The 22,950-nt window shown below is 45.4% G+C and overlaps 1 protein-coding gene across 10 annotated transcripts in view; it reads left to right on the forward strand.

Moving 5' to 3' along the window:
* CLIP2 (CAP-Gly domain containing linker protein 2) overlaps positions 1-22,950 on the forward strand; it is a 101,057-nt gene that overhangs the window by 48,421 nt on the left and 29,686 nt on the right. For all 10 annotated transcript variants that reach the window (XR_008821801.1, XM_056337978.1, XM_056337897.1 and 7 more), the window contains 2 exons: positions 10,629-11,167; positions 21,712-21,836. Coding sequence is in view for 9 of the 10 variants with exons in the window: in XM_056337978.1 (XP_056193953.1) it covers positions 10,629-11,167; positions 21,712-21,836 (664 nt within the window). In the remaining variant the exon portion in view is untranslated. The remainder of the gene's footprint in view (positions 1-10,628; positions 11,168-21,711; positions 21,837-22,950) is intronic.

Here is a 22,950-nt window from a genome sequence, read left to right on the forward strand (position 1 = left end):
GCAAAACTAAAACAGCCCAACAAACTGCATTCTGCATAGTGTGGATCTGTGTACAATCAGTCTACTGTATGACCTTCGCAGGAGATGTGTAGCCTGTGTGATCTGCGCATGGATGTATGGCTGAACAAATAAATGGCTGATGAATTAATGAATCACAGCTGTGTTTCAGCACAGTGCAGCCCTAGGGTTGGGCACAAGTTTGGCAATTAAGAGATGTTGGTCTTTACCTCTCCTACAGTTCCCCTGGGATCTTGGGGATGCTGCTTATGGCCCCCAAAGTGTCCCTCTTTCAGGCAAGTCGGATGGATGATTTGTAGGGGTGATATAATTGTATTGATATCATGTTTATATGACAAGGGAGAAAACATACAAACAAGACAGAAAGCATGATGCTTGCCTTTCTGCTGATACCATCCCAGCAGTTCAATTAACAGTGGCTTAACTCTGCTGTCTTCCAGGATGGCTGGTTACACTGAAAACAAGCCTCTCAGCATGCTGATAAGGAGCTAACCAAGCGTCCTTCTTTGTTATTACATGTCCAGTGTTAAATTTTTGTACTTTTTTTCCTTGAGAACAGAACGTGAGAAAGTGCCTTTCACAGCTGCAGGCTGGGAGCTTTTGCAAAGAGCAATCACCCTGAAGATTAGCCCAACTCCTGCCAGAGGGAAGCAGAGCAAATTAATATTGGAAACTTGGATAAAAACTTGTGCTTGTACCTAGGAAATGTTTTTGAGGTTCAGCAGGCAGAAATAAGAAGTTGTTGTCAATAAGAGGAAAAGCTAGGGAGGATCTTACTGATGTGGTTTATTGCTACATATCTAGCTCTGCACACAGGGAAGACCTCTGGGTGCCAGCAGAGCACTCACTGCCTGAGCTTGCACCTTCTAGCTGCACCCCTGGCTTCAATTAAAGGATGCTTTAAGCTTGAGCTGTGGACACATAGGCCTCCAAAGTGCTGCTGGTCGCAAGCTGACGGTGCAGCAGGAGCACAGGTATGAGTGGCATGGCTCCTCAGCTGTCATGGCAAAATGTGGTGCTACAGTAGAGCTAATCTGGTTTGAATGGGGTAACCGGATCATCTGGGTGCTGGAAGGATGTAAGAGAGGTTTATAATGCTGCTTACGTAGCTGGAGTAAGTACTATGCCCAAAGGCAGTCTATGCCAAAGTCAGAGTCGAACTAGGTGCTCTCCTGGTCATTTAACCTTTCTTTCCCCTGGATTGTTGGAGGTACGGCTACTCTGCTTGTGCATGGCTGCTTAGGTTACCTCCCATGAGTAAACATGCTGAGTTATGCACACACAGCAACTTCTGCATCACGTTCCCTGTACAGGCTGTTGTTCTTGGAGCTGCTGACCCACTGGTCTGGCTCCAGTCTGATCATAAAGTAATAATTACTCTTTTGATAGACCAAGCCAGGCTATTTCTTGGTAACTTCTCTTCTACGTTTTATTGGTAGTGAGCTAATTCCATCATTTCTGAGTGAATAAGTCAATGGCCTTTCTGTGTGCACCTGCTTGAGCAATGTGCTGCTTGGCTGCTCATCTCTTTCAGTTAGTGCTGTAGCTGGTTAGGAATGGCACCAGAGTCCATCTGAGTGGGTTTTATGTGAGAATGATGCCTGATCAAAAATCCTACACTTAAAAAGGCTATGAAACTTCAAAACCCTGCTGCTTGAGTGCCTTTCTGATGGAGAGAGAAAGCACTATGCTTTGCTTGGCTGCTCTTTACAATGTTTGGTACTTAAGATAAATTTCTCCAGTTCAGAAGGTGTCCTGAGACTGCTTCTCTCTCTGTGCTAGTGCCAGTGCTCTGCCTGGGAAATCATTTATAAATGTCTCATTAAAGACCTGTGTCTGCCTCCTTTTCTTTCTTTTTGTCATCGGATCAGCTCACTGAGAGCAGCTGTCTTCACTTCCGTAATAGCAGCCTCGAAACCAATGCTTGTGCCTTACAAATTCCCACAACCTCAGAAACTGTGGACAACTGTGCATGTATGTATGTGTCGGGGTTTGCAGACATGGTGGGTTTAGACTGAGCTCATTCCCAAGCTTTTTTGTGGTGCTTTGAAAATAAAAGAATCTAAGAAGTTAGCTTTGTGCTAGGTTTATAAAGAAGCTGAACATATGGTGTGACTACAGCTCTGCAACTGGAGAGCCAGAGATTTTGTGAGTGCGTGCTGGTGATTCCAGGGAAGGCTGTGTTACGTGGTACATCGCTTGGGCTGCTGGAAGGAAGGAAGCTCACCATCGAGGCAGGAGCCTTCCCAGTAAGTCTGTTTTCCCCAGCTGGCATTCTGGCTCTCGGGGCTGTCAGGGCTACCCCAGGTTGCTTTCTAATGCTCCTTTCTGTCCTTAAGTCTTCCAGCAGTTGCAATGGTCTGGGCAAGGCAACCCAGTTCGGATGTGGGGCTTGGGGGGAAAGGACATACTGAATCTTTACAGCTAAAGGCTTGTTTACATGGAAAATTATTTCCTCTAGCTAGCATAAGCTATGGTGAATCAAGTGAATATAATACTTCCAAGTGGTTGAAGTGATTTTATTATTTATTTACGGAAGAATTAAGCCTGTATTATTCTGTAACATACCAGATATTACATTAGCATGGTCCTAGTTTTTCAAATGTGTCTGTGGCTTATTTCTAGAGGCAGGGGGTAGCACAAGCTGGGGAGGAAGGCATATGGGTGCTCTGTTCTTTTTGTTGCACTTGAAACATGCTTAAAATTGTGAGATTTATATTTTCATTATTTTCTGTGAAAACAGGGTGTTGCCTCAGAGGTGGGATAGATGGGCCCTGTGTTCAGGCTGGAAAATGCTGGATAGGGTGTTGAAACATGAATGTTGGAAGAATATACTGACGGTGTTAAAAATAATAACTATGTAAAAATTAAGACTGTAATCTTGAGATTAATAGGTCCACCATATGCTGCAAGTTAATTATTGCTCAGTGAAAGAAACTTTGTGCGTTTTCTACTAGTCACTTCCCTCTCTAGTGCCCTGTGCTGCCAAAACCTATCTGCTTTGCATATTTTGTTGAATGCCATTATTTGAAAAACTTGAAATCCTCACACAATAACAAACATAACTTTGCTGTTTGTTTCTTTTAAGAATTGTAGTGGATCTGATCTAGTGTAGCAGGCAAACCCCAGGGTCCTCCATCCCTCCCGTCTCCAGCGGGCACCAAGAATGCACGTCTCGCCTGTGGCAGAGCAGATTTCGTACCAGTCAGCCTCCTGAATGAGACCTTTATAAGAAGGCCTTTGTTCTGTATGTCTGTTTGAGGTTCAGCGCCCTTCCCAGCTGCCCTTGTGAAGACAAATATCTGCCTCAATGGGCATCTCCTTGCAGTCAGTGCAAAGCAACTTTGCATTGGTCCTCATTCGATTTTGCTTGCTCATTCATAGTTCTTGTTCACTTTCTTATTGTCCTCTTTTCCTTCCTCCTCATCGCAAGTTTCTTTCTAGGTATGTCTCCTCTCTTTAAAGGAGCTGGAGCCAGTGATGCTGAAGTTGCAATGGATTGTAATATCCACGCCAGGGGGGTTATTCCAGGGAACAGCAGGGGCAATAGATTTCCAGGGTGGCAGATGCAGAGCTTGTCTCCATGCCAGATCACAGCCCCAACTTTTCAGCTTTGAACTTGCAGAGCTTTCAGTTGTTGTTTCCAAGTCAGCCATAAATCTCTTGGGCTGCTTCCTCCCACAATGTGCTGCCAGGCATTTGGCTATTGCCTGCAAAGCATTGCTTTCTCTTGCAGTCACCTCTTCCCTCTCTATTTCTGCCTTATCCTGCAGCTTGGAAGGGCTGTGATAAATCTTGCGGGAAACAGCTGCTTCATTGCTGTGCTCGATGATTTGAATTTGGGTATGGCAGAGTGGGCTGGCTTTCACTTGATTGCCAACAGCGTCATGTTTATGTAATCCAAGCTGCTTTGAGAAGCTCCAGTCACTGTGTAGGAACCTCGAAATTACATGTGGTGAAGCCTCACCACCACCGAGTGCTGTGAAGGCAGCAGGCAGCCAGCCCTTCTCCCGTGGGAGGCCCTGTCAGCCTGCGTGGCTGCTGCTGACACTGCCAAGCGAAGCCCTGTCTCCCTGCCTGTGTGGGTGGCAGCTTCTGGGGATGCAGCAGGTTGTACCTCCTTGGCTCTTGCCTGGTAGACCAGCTATTGTAGTCAATAGGGACTGAGGCTTGAATCTTTGACAACAGATGCTCTGGACTGTCCTTCTTCATTCCCTTCTCTGTAGGGATCAGCTTTGCTCTCCATCGGTTAGTGAATTTATCTAGTGGTGTGCTTGGGGGTGAAGTGGTATTGCAGACCTCAAGAAGCTTACAGTAACTGCTGTGTAAAAGCAATGGGTAGAATACACAGAGCCAGGAGCTTCTGGGTACTTGGTTGTAAAGACAACGCACTGCTATTCTACAGCTCCAGTTTGTAGTGGAGGGCGGTGGCCAGCTGAATGGGAAAATACTATCCACCACAAACGTTTAGTGCCCTGAGTACAGGCTGCAGCTTGAACAGGGGCAGTGTCTGACATCCCAACTGAGACCACATCCCCACGCCATCACCTCAGCATTGAAACAAGCAGTGAGCCAGGCTGCTGCAATGCCTCTTAGGCTCTCACCTAATTCTTGTGGCAGAAAAACATATGTTATTCCTTTTAGCTGGCATGCAGTAGAGTTTTACAGCTGGCAAAAATGTCTTGGCTTCAAGTGGGCGTTGTAGGTCCCCGGGTCATGGGACTGTCCTGAAGGCCTGCCCAGGCTGAGAGGGAGCAGAGCTGGTACCAGAGTTTTTTGACTAGTTAGTTTGGTCGCAGGGCTGCACGTTGAGAGATGCAAGGCATGCTGCTCTGTCACAGGTTAGTGACCTCTGTAGCGTGGGCCAGTGAGGTAAAGATGTCGTGTCTTCAGGTCTTGTGACAGTGATGCTTCTGCCAGGCTGATACAGTTTTTCTTGCTGGGTAGTGAATGAAAAGCTTATTGATCGATGTAGAGAGAACGCAGCCTGGGAGTGGACAGGCAATTCTGTGCAGCATGTCAGGCTGTCTTGTGATGTGGTGGGATTTGAGGGTAAAATCCTCTGAAAATTAAAATGGAGAAGGAAAAAGACCTCTCCTACAGGCATTGTAAAGCTCTTCTGTAAATGCCATGTGTGTTCTTGTTTCTCCCTCCCTTCCTGCTGAAGATGCTACTCTGGTATAAATCTTCCCACCCGCCTCCCACCCCCTTTTTTTTCCTTCTTTTTTTTCTTTCTTTTAAATCTAATGTACCTCCATTTTATCAATTAACTGCCTGTCTCCCGATTCCCATGGCAACACAACAGGCTGTTGCATTTCTGATTCCTTTGGCAGTTGTGGTGCCTGGCATGTGTCTCAGGAGCCATAAGATTACAAAGGAGTTCTGCGGGGAGTAGGAAATACATGGGCAACACTCACTATGCACCACTTCTCATGCTGAACTATTTTTCTCTTCCTCTTCCTCCTCCCCTTTAGAAATAAGTTTCCTTTCCCCTTTGTTTCAATTGCCTAGTGATAAGAAGTGAGCAACTGAAATACTGTGGGAGGTCAAAAGATGTGGAGGGAGTGAGGGGATGCATGGTTTCACTGGATGTGGATGGCACTTAGCCTAACGCTGTGGTTGAGTATCTCATCAGGGATGCTGCAAAGAAGGGTATTCCTGCGGATGCTGCGGAGCGAGTGCTCTGTTCCTCTTGCTTCGACTTTCAGACTCTACTTGAAGGGTGGTTTCTTGCTCCTGTACTGAACAAAGCTCTCCCCCCCCCCCCCCGCCCCCCCCCCCGCCCCCTTCCTACAGCAGACGTTTCCAAGAGCTGGAGTCCGTCCCTTGTTTGCGGAAGTCCTTGTGCTTCCAGGGATTTTAGACACATGGCTTTCATTGACACCGTAACAAGAGCCATGTGAGCAGGCTGAAGCTTTAGTTAAAACCTTTAACCTCTCCAGCTCTTGGCTGATAGGAATTTGTTTGGCTCCTGAAGAACTGGTGCACTGTCAGCATCGGGTACCCTGTCACTGTGGGCCCCTAAAACCGGTGGTATGAGTTTGCAAAAAGGGCCCTAAACACCAGGTCTGCTGTGGGGGTTATTAATGCATCATGCGTGGGCTTTATGCTAAAGGGAAAATAGAGATTTAGAGTTGGATAAGATGTGCGTTTAGCGGATGCTGAGTATGACTGATTTATAAGTTGTTGTTCAGTCCTGAAAGCTGTGACCTACAGGAAGACCATTTAAACCAAGAAGAATGAGCTGGCTAATGAACACAATAGACTTGTAAAGTTGGAAAGCCCAAGTGGAAGAGATCCTGCTTACTGCTTGTTGTGTCTTAGAGCCTGGTCCCAGTGAGAGGGAGGGAGGAGCTGCTGTCACAGTCCTGTCTAGCGAGCAAGGTTTGTGTTGGACAGAGCAGCAGAGGGAGATCCTCCTGGACCAAGGAGGAAAGAGCTTTTTCCCCGTTGCTGGCTTCCAGGTGAGCTGCTGCATTAGATGCTTAAACGTGACATTCAGAGGGTTCCTGTGGCTTCTCAATTGGTGTCAACAGGTAACGGTAGGGCTGGAGTAGAAAGTAGTGATTTTGTGTTTTGCTGCATTTGTTTCTCTTGTGTACCTGTTCTCAACTTCGCACCTGAGATCTGTACCCTTACTTTGTTGTTAGTGAGTTTCTTGGAACTTGTGGGTGTTTAACTGGAGAGTCTGACTAGAACAAGATTTTTCTTCACCAGAAACAGCAACTCCAAGCGACAGAGGCATAGACCAGCTTTTTAGGTGCCTGGAGCCTGAAGGCTCAGGAATCCTGGGCTTTTGGTGTGCTTTCCCCCAGGCTGTTAACAGCTGCTTGGAGAGTGGGTAACTCCAGATGTCAGGTCTTAGAGAGCAGTGCCTTTGGCTGGTGTCAGTTTTGGGCTATCCTAAGATACTCATGGCATTGAAGACAAGTTGCTCATCGCTGCCTTTTGCCTTCTGAAGGCTGGTGAGTAGATACTTACCTGGGAGGATCAGAGCTTAGTCTACTCAGACTACTTTGGATGTTGTCTGGCCATCTAGTTAATGGATCCAAGAGTCCTGAAGCCAAGAAGAATGAGTTTAGCTTGATCGTAGTGACTCTTGGCTTCCCTGAAAACCTAGTGCGCAAAAGCGTGTTAGCTGCACTGTAGGAAAATTGGTAGCTTAGTTATTTTATATGTTGGTAATAAAGGTCGTGTAAAATACCAAGTTTCTACAACATGGCCATAATGAAGATGGTAAACCCTCTGGTGGTTCCTCACTTAAATCCTATCTTTTTGAATAATTCATCTTGTGCTAAAGAATAATAGTGCTTCTGACTGCGCTGCTCTGCTCGGGAGCCTGTAATTAGATTGTTTCCCTGAGATGTTATAATTACTGTAGTTTGGCAGCACTGCCTGTCAGATAGATACCTAAAATGAGTGGAGTGTATTAAGTCCTACTAAAATTTTAGATTTTTTGGGAGTACAGTGTTGCACCAGGAGTCCAATGAACTGGGTTTTTTTTTCTGGTCCAAGTCAGTTTTTGAAGGTGTTTGCTCTTGCAGTGAAATACAGTGAGTCTAGATGAGTTTTTAAATCCTGCTGTGTTGTTTGTTCAGCCTTGGGCGGCCTTCCTGCCTTTCTTTGTTGAGCCTCACTGCTGAAGGGTTTGCTTATCCTACCCACATTGCAGAGGTGTTGGTGAGAGCAAATGTAACCTGTATCTTGATCGTTAACTACCAGCCATCATAAAGCCTTCTAATGTGCTGAAACTCAGGCTCCAGTAGGACTAGAAAAGCAGCTTTGATCTTTTGTGAATACAGATGCAGAACCCCCCCCATTTCTGTGCTTATAGTTCCCTGGAGTGTTGAATTCGGCTGTTCTACTTGGCATGTTGCATACGTGTGTTGCAAACATGTCAGCGGCATGAGATCTGTGTGTTACGGCACTCTGCTGAGCATGAAACCAGGATGTAAGTTGTGTTTCTAATTTAATTTATTCTCATGAAAGGAGAGATACATATCACAGGTGTTGGTGATGGACCTCTGTAGCCATCTCTGGTTATTAAATGGAAAGCCTTTAAAATACAACTTGCTGGTTCCTAATCTGGCTATTTTACTATTTTGTGCTAATAAGCATGGTGGCCTTATTTTCTGCTTATGGTTGTTTTAATGGTTCACATGGATGGAGCTCTGTTTCCTTCCCACCCCTTTTTATTTAAAGTCTTTTGTAAAGATCAAAAGCTCTAAGCATCCTTATAGTCTTTGGTTTTCAGTTTTTTAAGGTGAAACTGGTTCTTGGATGTAGTGCCATCCCTCTAATGGATCGTTTTGATGTACTGTCTTTTACAAGATTGAGAATAACACAAGCTTGAATGTCAGACATTTTGCCAGAAAAAAAACCAAACCCAAAAGTTAATGAAGAACATGTGAGGCTGAAGAAACTTTCAGAGCAGGGCCCAAAGGCTGAGAGAAGGTTTCTGCTAGGGAGCTGGCTGAGCTCTGCTGGGAGCACTGTGGTCTTGGTTGCCACTGACCTTTTTGGGTGGGAACGGTATTTATGCTACTGCCCTTCCTGTGCCCATCATGGGATTGGCCTCTTGAATGTGCCCTGTGTTGTGCTGTGCATGCTCCGTTTGGCTAATTTTCTCAAGAGTTGTTCCAGCTCCAGCCCACCAAGCCTAGTGAGCAGGTGGGAGGCAATTCTGCTCATAAAAGATGTTTGCATGATCGTGCCTTAACTGCTGCTTTCTCCTTGTTCAGACCAGGCAGACATTCTGTGGACTTCCAGGAGCCACAAACTAACTGGTGCAATTGTGCCATAGAGCTTTGTCAAGACTGTTGACTCTGGAGTCCAATGAGTACCAAAGTGTCAGTATTAATCCCTGTTAACACAACTGGTTTAGCAGAAACTGTTTGGTTCTTTATGCTAGTGCTGACGCACTGATGCTCTTTTCTTTCCCCTGACATTACACCTTTAGCAAAGCTTTGAAGTGTCTTGGTTTGAGAGCTTTTACGTTCTTCAGGCATTCTAGGAGCTGAGCCTGATCTGTCAGGCCCATTACTTCTGAAAGAGCTGTAGAAATGGTTCAGACTGAGCCATAGTGATGGCTGAGGCTGAACAAGTTTCACAGTTCATTTCAGATAAGCACTCAAGTTGGGCTTGCCTGTGCAGCTGATTAGGCTTTCTGTCAGCCTCCTCTGGTGGCAAATAAAAATTTCTTCCTGCGTGTGCTTTATGCTTTTCTGCTTGGTGGCACTCAGAAATTTCAGCTTAAAGCCTGGCAGAAGGGTCCGAGTAGCTTTTGTTGAGTGCAGGATGTGTGGGACAGTGTCATGCACGCCTGCCGTACGCCAGCTGTGGGAGAGAAGCACACTGGGGACCCCAGTGCTACTGAGAGCTGAGGATGACTGAAGGTTCACGGTATATGACTTGCTGGATATTATTTTGCAAGCTTATTTCCTCTGTCTCTTGTACGGTTTCTTTTAGTGCTTTGCTTAACCTCCCCCTTTAACCTTCCAAGAGTTTTAATGAAGTCCATACGTCCTTGTCTTTCATTCCCCTGGGCCTAGACTGAAAGCCCGAAGTTTGTGATAGGAGTTTGATGCTTGGGTCAGCAAGAGTGGGGTCAGTGCTATCTCATTTGCTTGTCTTTGTTCCCCTTCAGACGCCAGTCACGTATTTAAGGGCCTCCTTGTGTGTTACGGAGAGTTTGGCTGATCAAGGGTGTGCTGGAGAGTGTGAACAGGACTGTGAATTTCCAGCATCACCTGCAGTTTTTGGTCTCCCAGTGCAGCAAAGCATCGTTGGAGGTCTGGCTTTGGCTTGCTGGACTGGAAGAAGTGTCCCTTATTGCAGATTTTATCGAGTTCAGCGCACAGCGTGTCAGCCCTGGGAAGGCTGTGCATGCAAGGGTTTGTAGATGCTTCCTGTTTATAGATGTGCTGTTTATATTGAACATACTCCAGGTGTCTGCTCACTGTTGGGCTCTGCTCCAGCAAAGGGCATAGCAGCAGCTGGGAAAATTTGAGTAATTTGCAAAGGCAGCTGTGTGGTCCCACAGGAGCTATTAGTGCCCTTGGTGGGACTCTCAATGCTTGGACTGTTTGCCTGGATCCAAACACACAGAGTTCTCACAGTGTCAGGTACTAAGACTTCAGTGCCTTGCTAATTATATTTTTTTATTTTTTTGGGGGGGTGAAAGGATGATTTTGGCATCTTTCTTCAAAGCAGCCGTTCGTTGGTCTCCTTTTGACCCGTAAGCACTTACCACCACTCCTGTCCTTTTGAGCTTACACTAGTGCTGCCATGCAAAATACCCTTTGGTGCTGTGATGGGGCTGGGGGTAAGTGGGCATTGTAAAGGGGGATGAAGACGTAGGGTCGATTCTTTGTTTTGTGCGAGATCTGCAGAAACTGGGCAGCAGATGGAGATTTCTGTGCAGATTGCTTTCCTGCTGAGGAAGATATGTAAGTAATGGGGTCACTCAGGTTTTAACCTTCACTCGGTGTAAACCTGCAACCGAAGTCATTGTCCCAGATGTTTCCTTTTTGTAAATGCCCTTTCCTGGTGTTTTGGCTGCCTTTTAGGATTTCTCCTCATACCAAAACCTTTTTTCCCTTGATTCACAGGCTCACCTTTACACAAGCAGGGTACCACCTCCACCGCCAGCGCCGAGAAGTCGGGTTCAAAGGTTGCCGAGGTGGGCGATGATTTCCTGGGAGACTTTGTGGTGGGCGAACGTGTCTGGGTAAATGGAGTGAAGCCAGGTGTGATCCAGTATCTTGGGGAGACGCAATTTGCTCCGGGCCAGTGGGCAGGGGTTGTTCTGGATGACCCGGTGGGTAAGAATGACGGCTCTGTCGGTGGAGTACGTTACTTTGAATGCCAGCCACTGCAGGGGATTTTTACGCGACCGTCCAAGCTGACGCGGCAGCCGGTGGCCGAGGGCTCGGGGAGCGACGCCCCCTCCGTGGACTCCCTGACGGCTCAGAACTTGTCACTGCACTCGGGGACAGCCACGCCACCTCTCTCCACTCGTGTCATCCCCCTGCGGGAGAGCGTCCTGAACAGCGCCATGAAGACAGGCAACGAGTCTGGATCTAACCTCTCGGACAGTGGGTCTGTGAAAAAAGGGGAGAAGGACTTACGGCTTGGAGATCGTGTGCTGGTGAGTTGATCGTGGGGTCCCCCTAGAAAGGCAAAGGAGGAGAATTTGTCCCCTAGCTAAGTGTCCCTGATGAGGTTCAGGACAAGACAAAAGGAGGACAGAGTTGGTGGTGAGGTATGGGATAGTGTGGTCTTGGAGGGAGGATGCCCGGACCAAGCAGGCCTTGACCTTCTGCATTCACTGTTATTTGGGATGCTGTGTCTTCTGGACATCTCTCTCTTTCACAGTAATGCAAGAGAACATATTCCAGAGCATTTCTTACATTGGACAAATCCTGAGCAGGAGAATGAGGTCAGAGAGACAACTCAAACATGACAGGGACATAGAAGAAAAATAATGTATTCTTATATTCTAATCCAGTGATGCTCTCCATAATGGTGTGTACTGGGGCTTTTGAGGAATTTGCAACAGCGTGTCTTGTGTGTGGTTGTACGTACTCTGCAAGTATTTGCAAGAATCTCTCGTAGGTGGTCACTGCCATTTCGGTGCTTCATTTTTTTAGATGTTGGATATGACACTAACTCTTTTCCTGTACAGAAAGGAACTTGCAGTTATTTCTATAAAAGGGCAGGACTTGAGGAGAGGTTACTGTACGTGATGGATGGGTTCTCCACATCTGATTTCTGTTGTTTTCCTTATGTAGAATAGAGTACCCAATGACTTCAAGCCAAAATGCCACACTTGCACTAAGAACGGCTTACTGAAAGTTTGCCATCAAGCTTGTCACGGTTTGTGTCCTAGCAAAGGAGTAGTGCTTTCAGTGGAAGTGGTGGAGGAAAAGAAAGATACCAAAGCACAGAGAGAGGACAAACTGAGTTTTGTTCTGCAGTTCTGTAAAAAAAGTTTAGTTTTGTTTAGCGTGTATGATATGTGCTGTGATATCAAATATTGGAAGAGCCAAGCATTTAAGTATAGATCTGTTGTGACTGTATCCCCAGTAACGTTCCTGGATCTAGAAAATGAAGATGACTGTGACCAACAGGTTGCAGAGGGTTAGGCTTTGTGCATCCTGGGCAGTCTGGCTCCCATTTAAAGTTAGCTACGTAGCGTTTCCTTTTTGGGGCACCTGGTTCCAATACCAACAGTGGTAGGAGAGAAGTGTAGGCAGACTTGCCATCTGTTTAATAATAGGGGTTTGGTAGAACTTGGCTCCACAGCTGATGTGAATCAGGAGTGTGTGCAGGGGAGTGTCAGAGGCAGTCTCAAAGGTCCTTTGTGGCCTCAGAGAGTGAGTTTTTCTGCTGGAGGTAGCAGCAACCTTAGGCAGGCTGCAGCTCAAGCTGATGGAGTCGATTCCTTTGCTCTCTGCAGCCCCACAAGGACCCTGGGTAGCCGGGCCACGTTAGAGCAGCCCTGAGGTGGCTGGGGAGCACTGAGCTGCTGTGACAGACCACATGTGTCTTCTGAGTCAAAACTTCATGTGGCGCAGTCTGCTCAGAGGATTTCAGGATCTGTTGTGTCCAAATGTCAGGCATATCTGTCATTATGAATACACTTTCAAAGCTAGCAATGCACTTGCACACCAAAACACTGTTGGGTTGTTTGATAGTTTTCATTTTATTAAATAAAATATAAACAGTTTAAAGTTGGTTCATTTTTGGAGGAGGAGAAGTGAAGATGGGTTCTGCTTGTGCCCACTGGATGTGACACTTAGCAAACTTAGTGTGAACACGTGGGCTTGTAGACCTAGCTGTAGAGGTGAGAAAGTTTTATATTCTCAAATTTTCTCCAAAATGTGCACTGCATTCTGTATCACAGCATGAGCTGGCAGCTGCTCAAGGGTTTGTTGCTGGTCTGTCATCTTCCTGACTTCACCAGAGTCTGCCTCTTCTTCCCTCCCCATCCCTACTGCCAGCAAAGCTGCTGCTGTCCCTGCCGGTCCCAGGGGCAGGGGTGAGCAAGGCAAAGGTGGCAGACATTCTCTGTTTACACCTGTGCTAATGTTGGTCTTTTAAAGCAGCTACACATGGGGAGAAATGAACCTGAGGAATCTGTCCCCCTTTGATTAGTTTGTTTGTTTGCTGTCGTTTTCTCATTTACGTGTTGCAGGGAATGGGAAGAGTGCTCAGGTGAGAACTTCCCATTTTAGGAACAGCAACTGTAGAAAGTAAACTGCAAAATATAAAATCTAGGGTAAACTTGGCTCTGTTCTTTCTGAACCAGCCAGGCAATGGAATAGCGTTCTCCAGACTTAATTGTTTAAACCCTCTCTCCCAACTGTACGCTCACCGAGGCAGGGTCTGTCCACTTAATGCTCTGTGTACCTCGGTGGGGCCCATGCAGATGGAGATTTCAGCATACCCATGCAACACAAACTGTTAGCATCTTACCCTTTGGCTTCTATTGAGTTGTTTTTGGGGAGGTCGGTTGTCGTTTTAGATTTTTTTTTTGTTTGTTTGCTTGCTTTTACTAAAGGTCTATCCTTAGGAGACATCCCTCTCTGCCTGCTGATTTATCCACCCCAGATGTTCTAAGATAAAATCTGTGCTGTGATTTGTTAATGTAATAAGTAGCTCCAAAAGAGTGAATCTGGAATGAGCTCAGCATCTCACTGGCTCTAGCAGGAATACTCAGCTTACAGAAACATCGGGAATTGTTTGCATGCTGTAGTAGAGGTCCAGGAAAAGAACAGATAATGACAAGAAGAAATAATTTGCTGTTATGGTTCAGTAACATGTGCTTGGCTTGGCAGATGGCTTTTTTAGTAATGGAGATATCAGCTAATCATGTTTGGTGTTTGAATACAAGAACAACAATTCTAGGTTTACCTGAGCTGCCTCAAATTCCCTGAGTAAATCTTTGCTCTTGTCCTCTATGGATTGCTACAGTTTTAGTTGTCTTTATTAGTCTCTTGGTCCATGCTTTTCTGAAAGATTATCTTTTTATTTGAGAATGGCTTTTAGGCAGATGGGATCCACCGAAGGCTTTTCAAGTGAGGGAGGATGTGTTTTCTGTAATTGCTCAGTGGATGGAGGACAAGGTTGCAGGGATCCCTTCCAGGTCTGTAAGACCAATGCCTTGCTGCTCTGCATTCTGGTCATTTCCTGCTAGCGGTTTTCTTTAACTTCATTAAAGTCCATTATAGCTTGAAGACACTTTTGCTTTTCAATGACTTTGTTCTGAGACCTTTTCTGACTCTCCAGCAGTTGCAAAAAGTGACTTTTAGCTTTCCATTAGAAGCTTTCCATTAGAAGAATTAGATAATATTTGCCTTTGGCATTTTCTAACTCAGACTTTTTCCCAGAGATGCAAAAATTACATTAAAGAGATGAAAAAGCCACCCTAATATTGTAGAACTTGTCTCTTGAAGTCTGGCAAATAAGTGTGGAACAATTAACCTTTGCTTTAGTAAGAATGGAGCTTCCCAAAGTATGATAATTGATGGAGTGCTGCTGTTAATGTGAGGCTGGCTTGCTGCCTTTTTCCAGGGAAAGAATGGATGGAAACAGCAATGGAGCGGCTGAATATTTTCTGCTTGGAGGAGAAATCTCTGCTGTGTTTTTTTGCCTGAGAAAATGTATTTTACATGCTTTGGTGGGAGGCTTTCTCAGCAGCTGAACTCATTCCACCCTAGATATGTTTGCTCTCTTTAGAAGGATGGGAAGGAGGTAGCCGTTTTCTCAATGTCAGTCTAAATGAAAAATAATTATATATATATAAAAAAAAGCCAAACAAAAATTCCTCTTAATAAAGGTATTCTTCCCTTAACCATCTTTCTGTCTCCTAACTGGGATTGCAGGATTCTGCTCTTCAGTACTGAAATGTAGTGATAAACAAGACTATTTGATGGCCAGGTTACATCCCAGTGGCTGGCTGACTGTTGCTGTGGGGTGTTGCTGCAGATACTCTTCAGATGGGTTCTAGCTTTGTGATTTTGCCAGAAGTTTTGAGTGGAAAAAGCAGAATAGATGCTAGAACAGCAGAAGCAGCACTAGCAGGGAGATACCGATGGAGCAGCACCTCGGCTGACGGGCAGGCAGGACTGCCGTGGCAGGCTGTCTAGGCTGGTGGAAATGGATTCTGGGCTCCTCCCAAGTGTGTGATTTTAATCATTTTCTCCTCTGTATGCTGCAAAGTGTTTTTGCCTGTGGTGTTGCAACCTCTGGCTCCTGACAAATAACAGAATATTCTCATGAATAAACTAATCGTGTCCTTTTCTTTAGCAACCCCCCTGCACACCCCTGCCCCAACCCTGCCCTGCCAGCCTGAAGCTGCAGAAAGCCTTTAACCACCCGAGTGAAAAATAATTTCCATTAGAATCTCCCCAGTGAGGAGAATTGCAGCCTAAACCCTCCTCCTTGGGCAGAGAGATCTACTTGCTCTGTCGCTGCCAGCTCACTTTGAGTGCCTGAGATGTGGAAGCGTTGTTGCTGCATGTGAGGTGTTAGGAAGAAAGGATTCATGCTCTTTATTTTCCTGGTTAAACATCAGAGCTCTCCCAGCTTGCTGGGGTCTTCAAGGTGCAGCGATGCTTCTGCATAGGCTTTACAGACAATCACGAGACCTACTTCTTTATTGCAAACCAGGCAGTAAAGAAAGAAGGATCCTGTTTTGTAGTTCTACCAAGGCAGTATTTTCAGGGAAGGTGCTTTTAGTATTTCGTTGTCTGCTTTAAGCTCAGTTCATCAGGAGACCAGCAGTTGTGTCATGACTGGAGAGCACAGCAGCAGAATGGAGCCCAAGAGCTTGTACAGGAGCATGGGAATGATGGACCTCCATCCCTATGGAGGTTTGTGACTGGCAGTGGGAAGTGCAGTCTTGCAGCTGATTTCAGGATTCAAGAGCCAGGAAAACTTTCAGGTCTCCAAGTCCAAGCTCTTTCCTTGCCATGTAAGATTGTTGCCCTTCTGTGGTGTTAAATACAGCCTAACTGCTGTTGTCACAGGAGCAAGTGTTCCTGTCACTGCAGTGAAACTAAGAGGAAATAAATAGCCCGAAGCAATCACTCTGTCCTGCTGCCACATTAACCCTTTGAGGCTTTTTGTGCACGCACACACCCTCCTAACCATTCATTTGGGCTGATGCATTGGACAGTTGTTGTCTTCTGTGTGCAATATCTGTCATTAAATAGGAGTTGTAAGTGGCCTGTGGTGGAGCAAACTGTATTATTAACGTGGGCGGACTTTGTATCAGAGACAGCCTCAGGAGGGGATGCTGTAATTCTAGGTTTTCCTCTTACACCACATCCCTAGGACATTATTTTCTCACTGATGCCTGAAATATAAATGTGCACAAATGTCTTACATCAGCAGTGCTGTTAGACTCGTCCTTGTGCAATGCTGACTTGTGCTGTGGGGATGGGAAGGCACAAAGATAAGTGGTTGGGTTAAAAGAAACTATAAAAATTCCTGTAACTTCACATAGGGAGGACTGTCCTGTAATTCCTGCCTGTCTCTTTCTCCCCTCACCATACAAACCAGTTCTGGCATTCACAGATGACATGGTGAGTATCTGCTCAGATGAAACTGCTGATGGTTAGATGCCACCTGAAATAAGTTGTATTTACAGACAAACCTGACCACAAGCCAGATCTCCACTTTACCACCAGCTTGCTGAACGCTGTCCCTGGCTGTCAGCCCCAGTAAGCGATGGCACGGATTTCCCATAGGTATACACATTTACCCCCTTGTACTTACAGATTATTTTTTCATGCCATCTTCGATGGCTGGACCCACACCCCCAGGCTGCTGCAAAAAGCACCCTCTATAAATCAAGTCTTGTACAACGATCTTCTGCCATCAGGGCTTGGAAGAGCTAAGTTATCTGTGGTGGGAAGACACAGTCTTTCATTTTGGGTGGAAATAGGTTCCTTTTCCGGGTGGATGAGTGTAGAGGGGAAAAACCCCTTTCACCAAGGGAAAGGGTGGCTGCTTCAGTTTACGTGCTGGATGCAGCCTGCAGTCACAGCTCGAATTGGAGCAAGCAGCGCTTGTCTGATAAAGGTGAGCTCCAACTTCTTGTTAGTACCATCCAGTAACAGTGTAGAGTAAGCTTATGTGCTGAACATTAAAAGCAGTTGAAAGTCCTCAGAGTAAAGAAAGTGTCCCACGTCTGCCCTTTCCCCACCGTCCCCTTCCTCTCTCTTCCTATAGGCAAGCGGTAGGAGAGTTTCACAACTGCACCAGGACCCAGCAATGAGGCACGGGAGCCCTGCAAAGGAGGCATGTCAGTGTGCTGTACTTGGGCATTTATTGTTCCCAACTCCATCTTCTGCTCAGCAGCACTGTCTTGTGGAAATGCTTTGGAAAGCAGCTAAGAAAATAAATTTACATGGGTAAATTATAGTTTTAAGCAGGCGGCACACCATCATCTCTGTGGTTTCTGCCTGGGGATATGCTCAAGCAGGCATCTACAGCTATTGCTGGCCCCTGAACCATGCATGACGTGGTGAGGTACAGTCCTTGTTGGCCTGAATGACATGTATACTTTTTTCTTTTCTCCCTGAGCAGTATTGGAATGTATTGCAAGCATTGCATTGCCCACAGGCCCTGGGTTGAGGACAGCTGTTAAGATGTTCTTGCTGAAAGCGAGAAACTGCTGTGGGGTGAACAGGGAGGACATAAGGGGAAAAGAGCAAACATAGGCTGGAGGGAGCCTGACTTGCAGCAGCCAGATTGAGATACGGCCTGGTGCTAATTTGGTAAATTGTTTAAATGATACATTAGCAGCTCTGTTGAAGACAGTGTCTGGAAGGATTAGCATCATTGTCTTTTCAGCCCTGGGATACTGGTCTGAATCCAATTTTTTCATTTTGATGAGAAAACCATAGTAAAACATGATGTCAGGGATGATACAGTTAGCAGGGAAGGCATGTGGATGTCTGTCTTTGAGTGCATGTTGCTCTTCTGACTCACCAGTTAGGATGCAGACTGGTTAAGTATTCCTGGCATTGTTTTGTTGTGAAGGTCAAGCCCAAGACTGTCTCTTGAAACTATTGGAGATCTTTCACTGAGGAAAAGCCAGGTCAGAAAGATGGCGTTTAGTCAAAGGCATGAAAAAGTCATCAGAGCTGAGGCAAAGAACTTCAGTCTGGAGCTGAACTTTCCAAGAGATCAAAGGTGCCTGGCTTTGAGGCTGCTTGAATCCAGCTGGAGATGATGGACCACCATGAACTTGTTTGAAGTTAATTACAAGTGTGTTTACCTGAAGTAGAGAAACTTGGAACATTGATGCTGGTCAAAATACCCTCCAAACCAAAAAATCCTGTATCACTATGTCAATATTGTTTCAATTGTTTGGAGCTTCAAGAAAGAGCTGGTTTTAGCGGAGTTTTGTATTGTCTTTCAAAAATAATTATAACTAAAACCAGTAACACTTTGTTTGGTAAAGTCCTATTCTCTTGGACATGAATAGTTTTGGTAAGGTAACTGTTAAAGGCTCTCAGAAAAGCTTTCGGAGTTTTGTTCACTTTTGAATGAAACTTGACAGCTATAAAAGCTCTGGCATGTCTGAACCGCTGGGGTGTAGCTGAGCTTGCAGCTGTAGCTCTGTGCTGTCTTGTGCTTTAGCAAAGAGACAGGTTGCCCTGTCCAGTTTGCCTCTGCTTAACTCCAGACCCTTGGCGAATTGAAGGTGTGGTTGTGGCTGTGATAAACGCACCAGGCTGAGAGGTGCAGGCAAGTTTTCCATACAGAAACTTGTGGCTAAGGGTGGTACTGGTGCTGCTGGCAGGCTGAGATGTTCATGGGAGGGCAGCGCTCTGGTCTCTAGCATGATAGTGGCAGTTGTGTTAGTGCAGTAAGGGAGCCAGCCATGCTCAGCTCTTCCGTCCCTGGGTTGTGGAGCATGGTATGAAAGCTAGGCATGGGTGGAAGGGCTGGCTGTGACCTACCATGAGTTAAGCTTCACAGTTGCTAACCTCCCTGGTTTTCACAATCTGCCTTTTATCCTCCTTCCAAGGTGATACCTCTGATTTATTGAAGGGTCTGATAAAAACAAATGCTTCTGTTTTGATGAGGCTGTTTTGTGGCACTGATATGACCCACCAGCTGGCTTTTTCCAAAATGCATTATTTTAGCAGCATTAGCAGATTATCAGGGCTGAATAAATCTGCATGTCTAAGTCGGATGAATTTTCTAGGCTCTCCATCCATAAGAGTTCCTGCATGCCTGCCAAAAGATGGGAAGCTCAACAAGAGGGTCAAGCGCTGGCATGTGAGTGTGACAGCCTGATACTGGCTTCTGACTGTACTGCCAGCCCTGTCAGGATGTGGGGAGTCTCAGCTGTCGGGCAGCAGATGTGTCCATTCTGGCTTGAGGGAGAAGATAATGCTGGATGGTAAGGGTGTGTTTTGTAGAAAAGATGGCAGAATAATTAATACTTGAAAGAGAAAATAAAATACATTGCTTTGGAAGCAGGGAATCACGTTGCCATTTGGGGCAGCATTAGATCTGATCTGCACTTAGCATCTTCTCTGACGTACGGCTTCTGGGTAGGAACGTGACCTGCTGCCTCGCTGCACTGTTTTGGTATTGGCATCATTGTGTAATGTGTGTATGAAGTCAATAGGGCTAGTTATTTTCTCTCCTGTTTGGAAACAGCTTTCTCAAAATCGGTAATATCTATGGGGATGTAATTGATCAGCCCTGTTTGTGTGGATGCAGGCGCATGGCCCTCTAGTAGGTGCCCCAGAGTAGCATGGTGAGTCTCACTGATGGAGGGAGGGCATTGAGTGTTTAAGGTGTTTTCATGAGGCTTTGTGGAGTCAGGATCATGCGGCTTGGTAAAGGAAACATGGCTCAATATCTGTAACTAAAACCCAATAAAAATAAAACTGAGGGAGCTTACTAGCAATGGTAAGTTCCTATAAATGACATTAAGATGAATTACACCTATATTGAGTTCAACTTGCTGCTAAAGAAATGTGTTAGCATAACATTAAATCTTTACGTTAATATTAAGAAGCTAAGTCTGTATAAACTCAAATAAATCAAAAAGAGGACTGCTGTTTGACTGTGAGTGACAGGTAAAGAATTCTAATGTAACTCTTCACATCTGTGACTTGCCAAGTACCTAATACTGAAATGGAATCATCTTTCTACTCCTGAATGCAGTGTAGGACCAGAAAGCTTTCTTGTGATACTTTTCCTGCTGGCAAATGTTTTCCTCCTTCCTGTAGCAAAGAGAACAACATCAACAAAGCTTTTTTCCATAAGCAGCACTTTGAATCCCTAGTGAGAGAAATTACAGAAGACTAACTCAAGCTGTGTGCTGCAGCGCAGCCTCCTAGGACTTCAGGTAGGACCCAGACTGCAGAGCTGTGTTCTCTAGTCCATTCAGGTAGATATTTTTAGGCTGGGAAAACACTTTCTCCTTTGCATAAGCAGTTTTCAGAATTTTTAGGCATTCAGAGCTGGTAAATCCGTAACATCCTGGAATACGGAAAACTGGAGATTTCTTCATTCAACTTTTACTGTTTTCTGTAGGAGAATATTACTGTGTTGATACCTGTTTATGTAAACTTAATATTAAGAAAATAACTAACTACAGGTCATTCAAGATAAAGCTGCAAATATAATTTTAAACTTACTTTTTAAGCATATTCCTTGAACCTAGATTTTAGTAGAGGTAGGCTAAAACCAGTTTAAACTATATGCTGATTTACTTGAAGTATGAACCTTGAGAACCATGCTCCTACTTTTCCATCTTTCTTTTCTCAGCACAAGTATCTAAGTAGGAGCCTCTAGTGCAAAGACTGAGGCAGCTGCTGCCCGTGAAATGTACTCTTATAGCAGTGATCAAAACACAACTTCATACATTCCTGACTTATGCTCTCCCAGAGTCTGCTCAGCACACTGAAAACTTGTAAGTGTACATACGGGAGCAAAGGGTGCAATTTATTCTTTCTTCTCCATCAGGGAAAAACTCAGTGCTAGGGGAAGCCATGCAGAGAGATGAGACTGTTTCCCATGCAGCATGTTAGCACTGCGAATTGATGTAGGATGTGTAGGTAAAAGCAGAGGGGTTTTTTTCCTCTACAAAACACCTCTATTTTGAGAGGTTTGCTGGGAAGGCTGTTCGCTATGCCCTAGCAAACCCTGCATGTGAACAAGCTGAAGAGTGACGAGTGCCTTCCTGGCTCAGCTTGCCCCTTTGGTGTCCTGTCCCTGTCTTGCTCAGAACTGCCAGCTGAAGGAGCATAGGGCTGAAACCCAGTTAGTGCAGATCTTGGTTCTTTACAGAAGGCAGGTATATAAGCGCTTGGAGGACTTAAACTCCTTCATAGCCTCACAAGTAACTTTGTGCGATTAGTTGACGCCTTGAAATACTTTTTCATTATATTTGTTCCGACAAATACATCTTCTAGGCAGGCAGCTCCAAAAGTGTGAGCTTGTCAACTTGCTTGTAGTTATTGGAGAGAGATCTTTAGTGCTAGGAGAACTTAATAAGAAAACTTTCTGTTCTGGTTTCATTAGTTCTGAAGCAGAAAATACTGCTGTCTTTCCCCTCGCCCCCTCCTCTCTCCGTAACTGTCCCAGCTTCAGTCCCCTCGTGGCAGTGCCAGTGCTGCCATCTCTAACCCTCGGTATTTTATCTCCCTACAGGTTGGTGGGACAAAGACAGGAGTTGTGCGCTACGTGGGAGAGACGGATTTTGCCAAAGGAGAGTGGTGTGGTGTGGAGCTGGATGAACCCCTAGGGAAGAATGATGGAGCAGTTGCTGGTACAAGGTACTGTGCACTCTCAAACCCTGACTGGGGCACATAGGGTCCTACACACCTCCGAGGGTGGCTGGGGCCACGTGCCATTTGGACCTGGGAGGAAGAGTTAGGGCTGTGTTTGGCTGGGTGTTGCGTGTTGGGAGGAAGAGTCCGGTTTTGAGTCTTGTAGGCTTTTAGACTTTGCAGGAAGATCAATAGAAACTTCATCACTGGAGCATTTTAAAGCAGGATCAGATAATGTCTGTGAAGAAGCAACCTGAGTAACTTCAGGAAACAGGAGAGAGTTTTAGATTTAGATTTTGCTAGAAATTGATTCTGTGATTATATTCTCTGCTTTTTACCACACATTCCATTCATAAAATTTCTTCTTGCACTATATCTATATTTCACCCTCTCAGAACTACGGAAGACAAAGATTTGACTCTCTTTACCACCACCCCCTGCGCCCAGCTTAATGTTATTGGTTTTGTTCTTTCTGGGGACAGATTTCCAGAGATCTGAAACAATTGGTGGTCATTGTCTGTCCTTGTACTAATTCTGTAGTGTGACAGCAGCCTGCTGATTGATCTTATCACCTCTGATTCCATAGACACCTCCACCATTTGCTTTTTAAAAAAAAAACAAAACCCCCCAAAAAAACGAGGGGAAAAAAAAACACCAAACAAGCCCTTGTTTGTATCTATAAAGCTAGGCAGGGACATGTCGCAGGCTTGCTGGGAAGCTGTTTCTGTTCACATGGAAGTTAAGTAAGGGAATGGCCGCCAGCCTCAGATCTTGAGCTTGGGGATGCTCAAATCTGAGTTACACAGCAGCACTTTGACCCTGCTTCACATACAGGCAGAATGGATTCCTTGTCCTTCACAAGGTCCTTTAGTGGGAAGTACTGTTGATTTCTTGGAGCTTCTTAAGGGAATCTTGCATTAGAGGCAAGATTTAACTTTGAAACTGAGAACCGGAGAGTTCCTCCCTTTGCTAGATCTCGGGTTCTGAAATAAAAGGTTCTTGTATTGGGTCGGCCTTGTTTTTTTCCAGCAGCCATGTGTTTTCATTTAAAATAAGAGAAATGCTGCCTTGTTCAATGTCAGGACAAGAAAGCAGTAAATGATTGGCAGCAGATGGCTGA

Source organism: Falco biarmicus, chromosome 1 (assembly GCF_023638135.1).
Source record: "Falco biarmicus isolate bFalBia1 chromosome 1, bFalBia1.pri, whole genome shotgun sequence".
Lineage (NCBI taxonomy): Eukaryota > Metazoa > Chordata > Aves > Falconiformes > Falconidae > Falco > Falco biarmicus.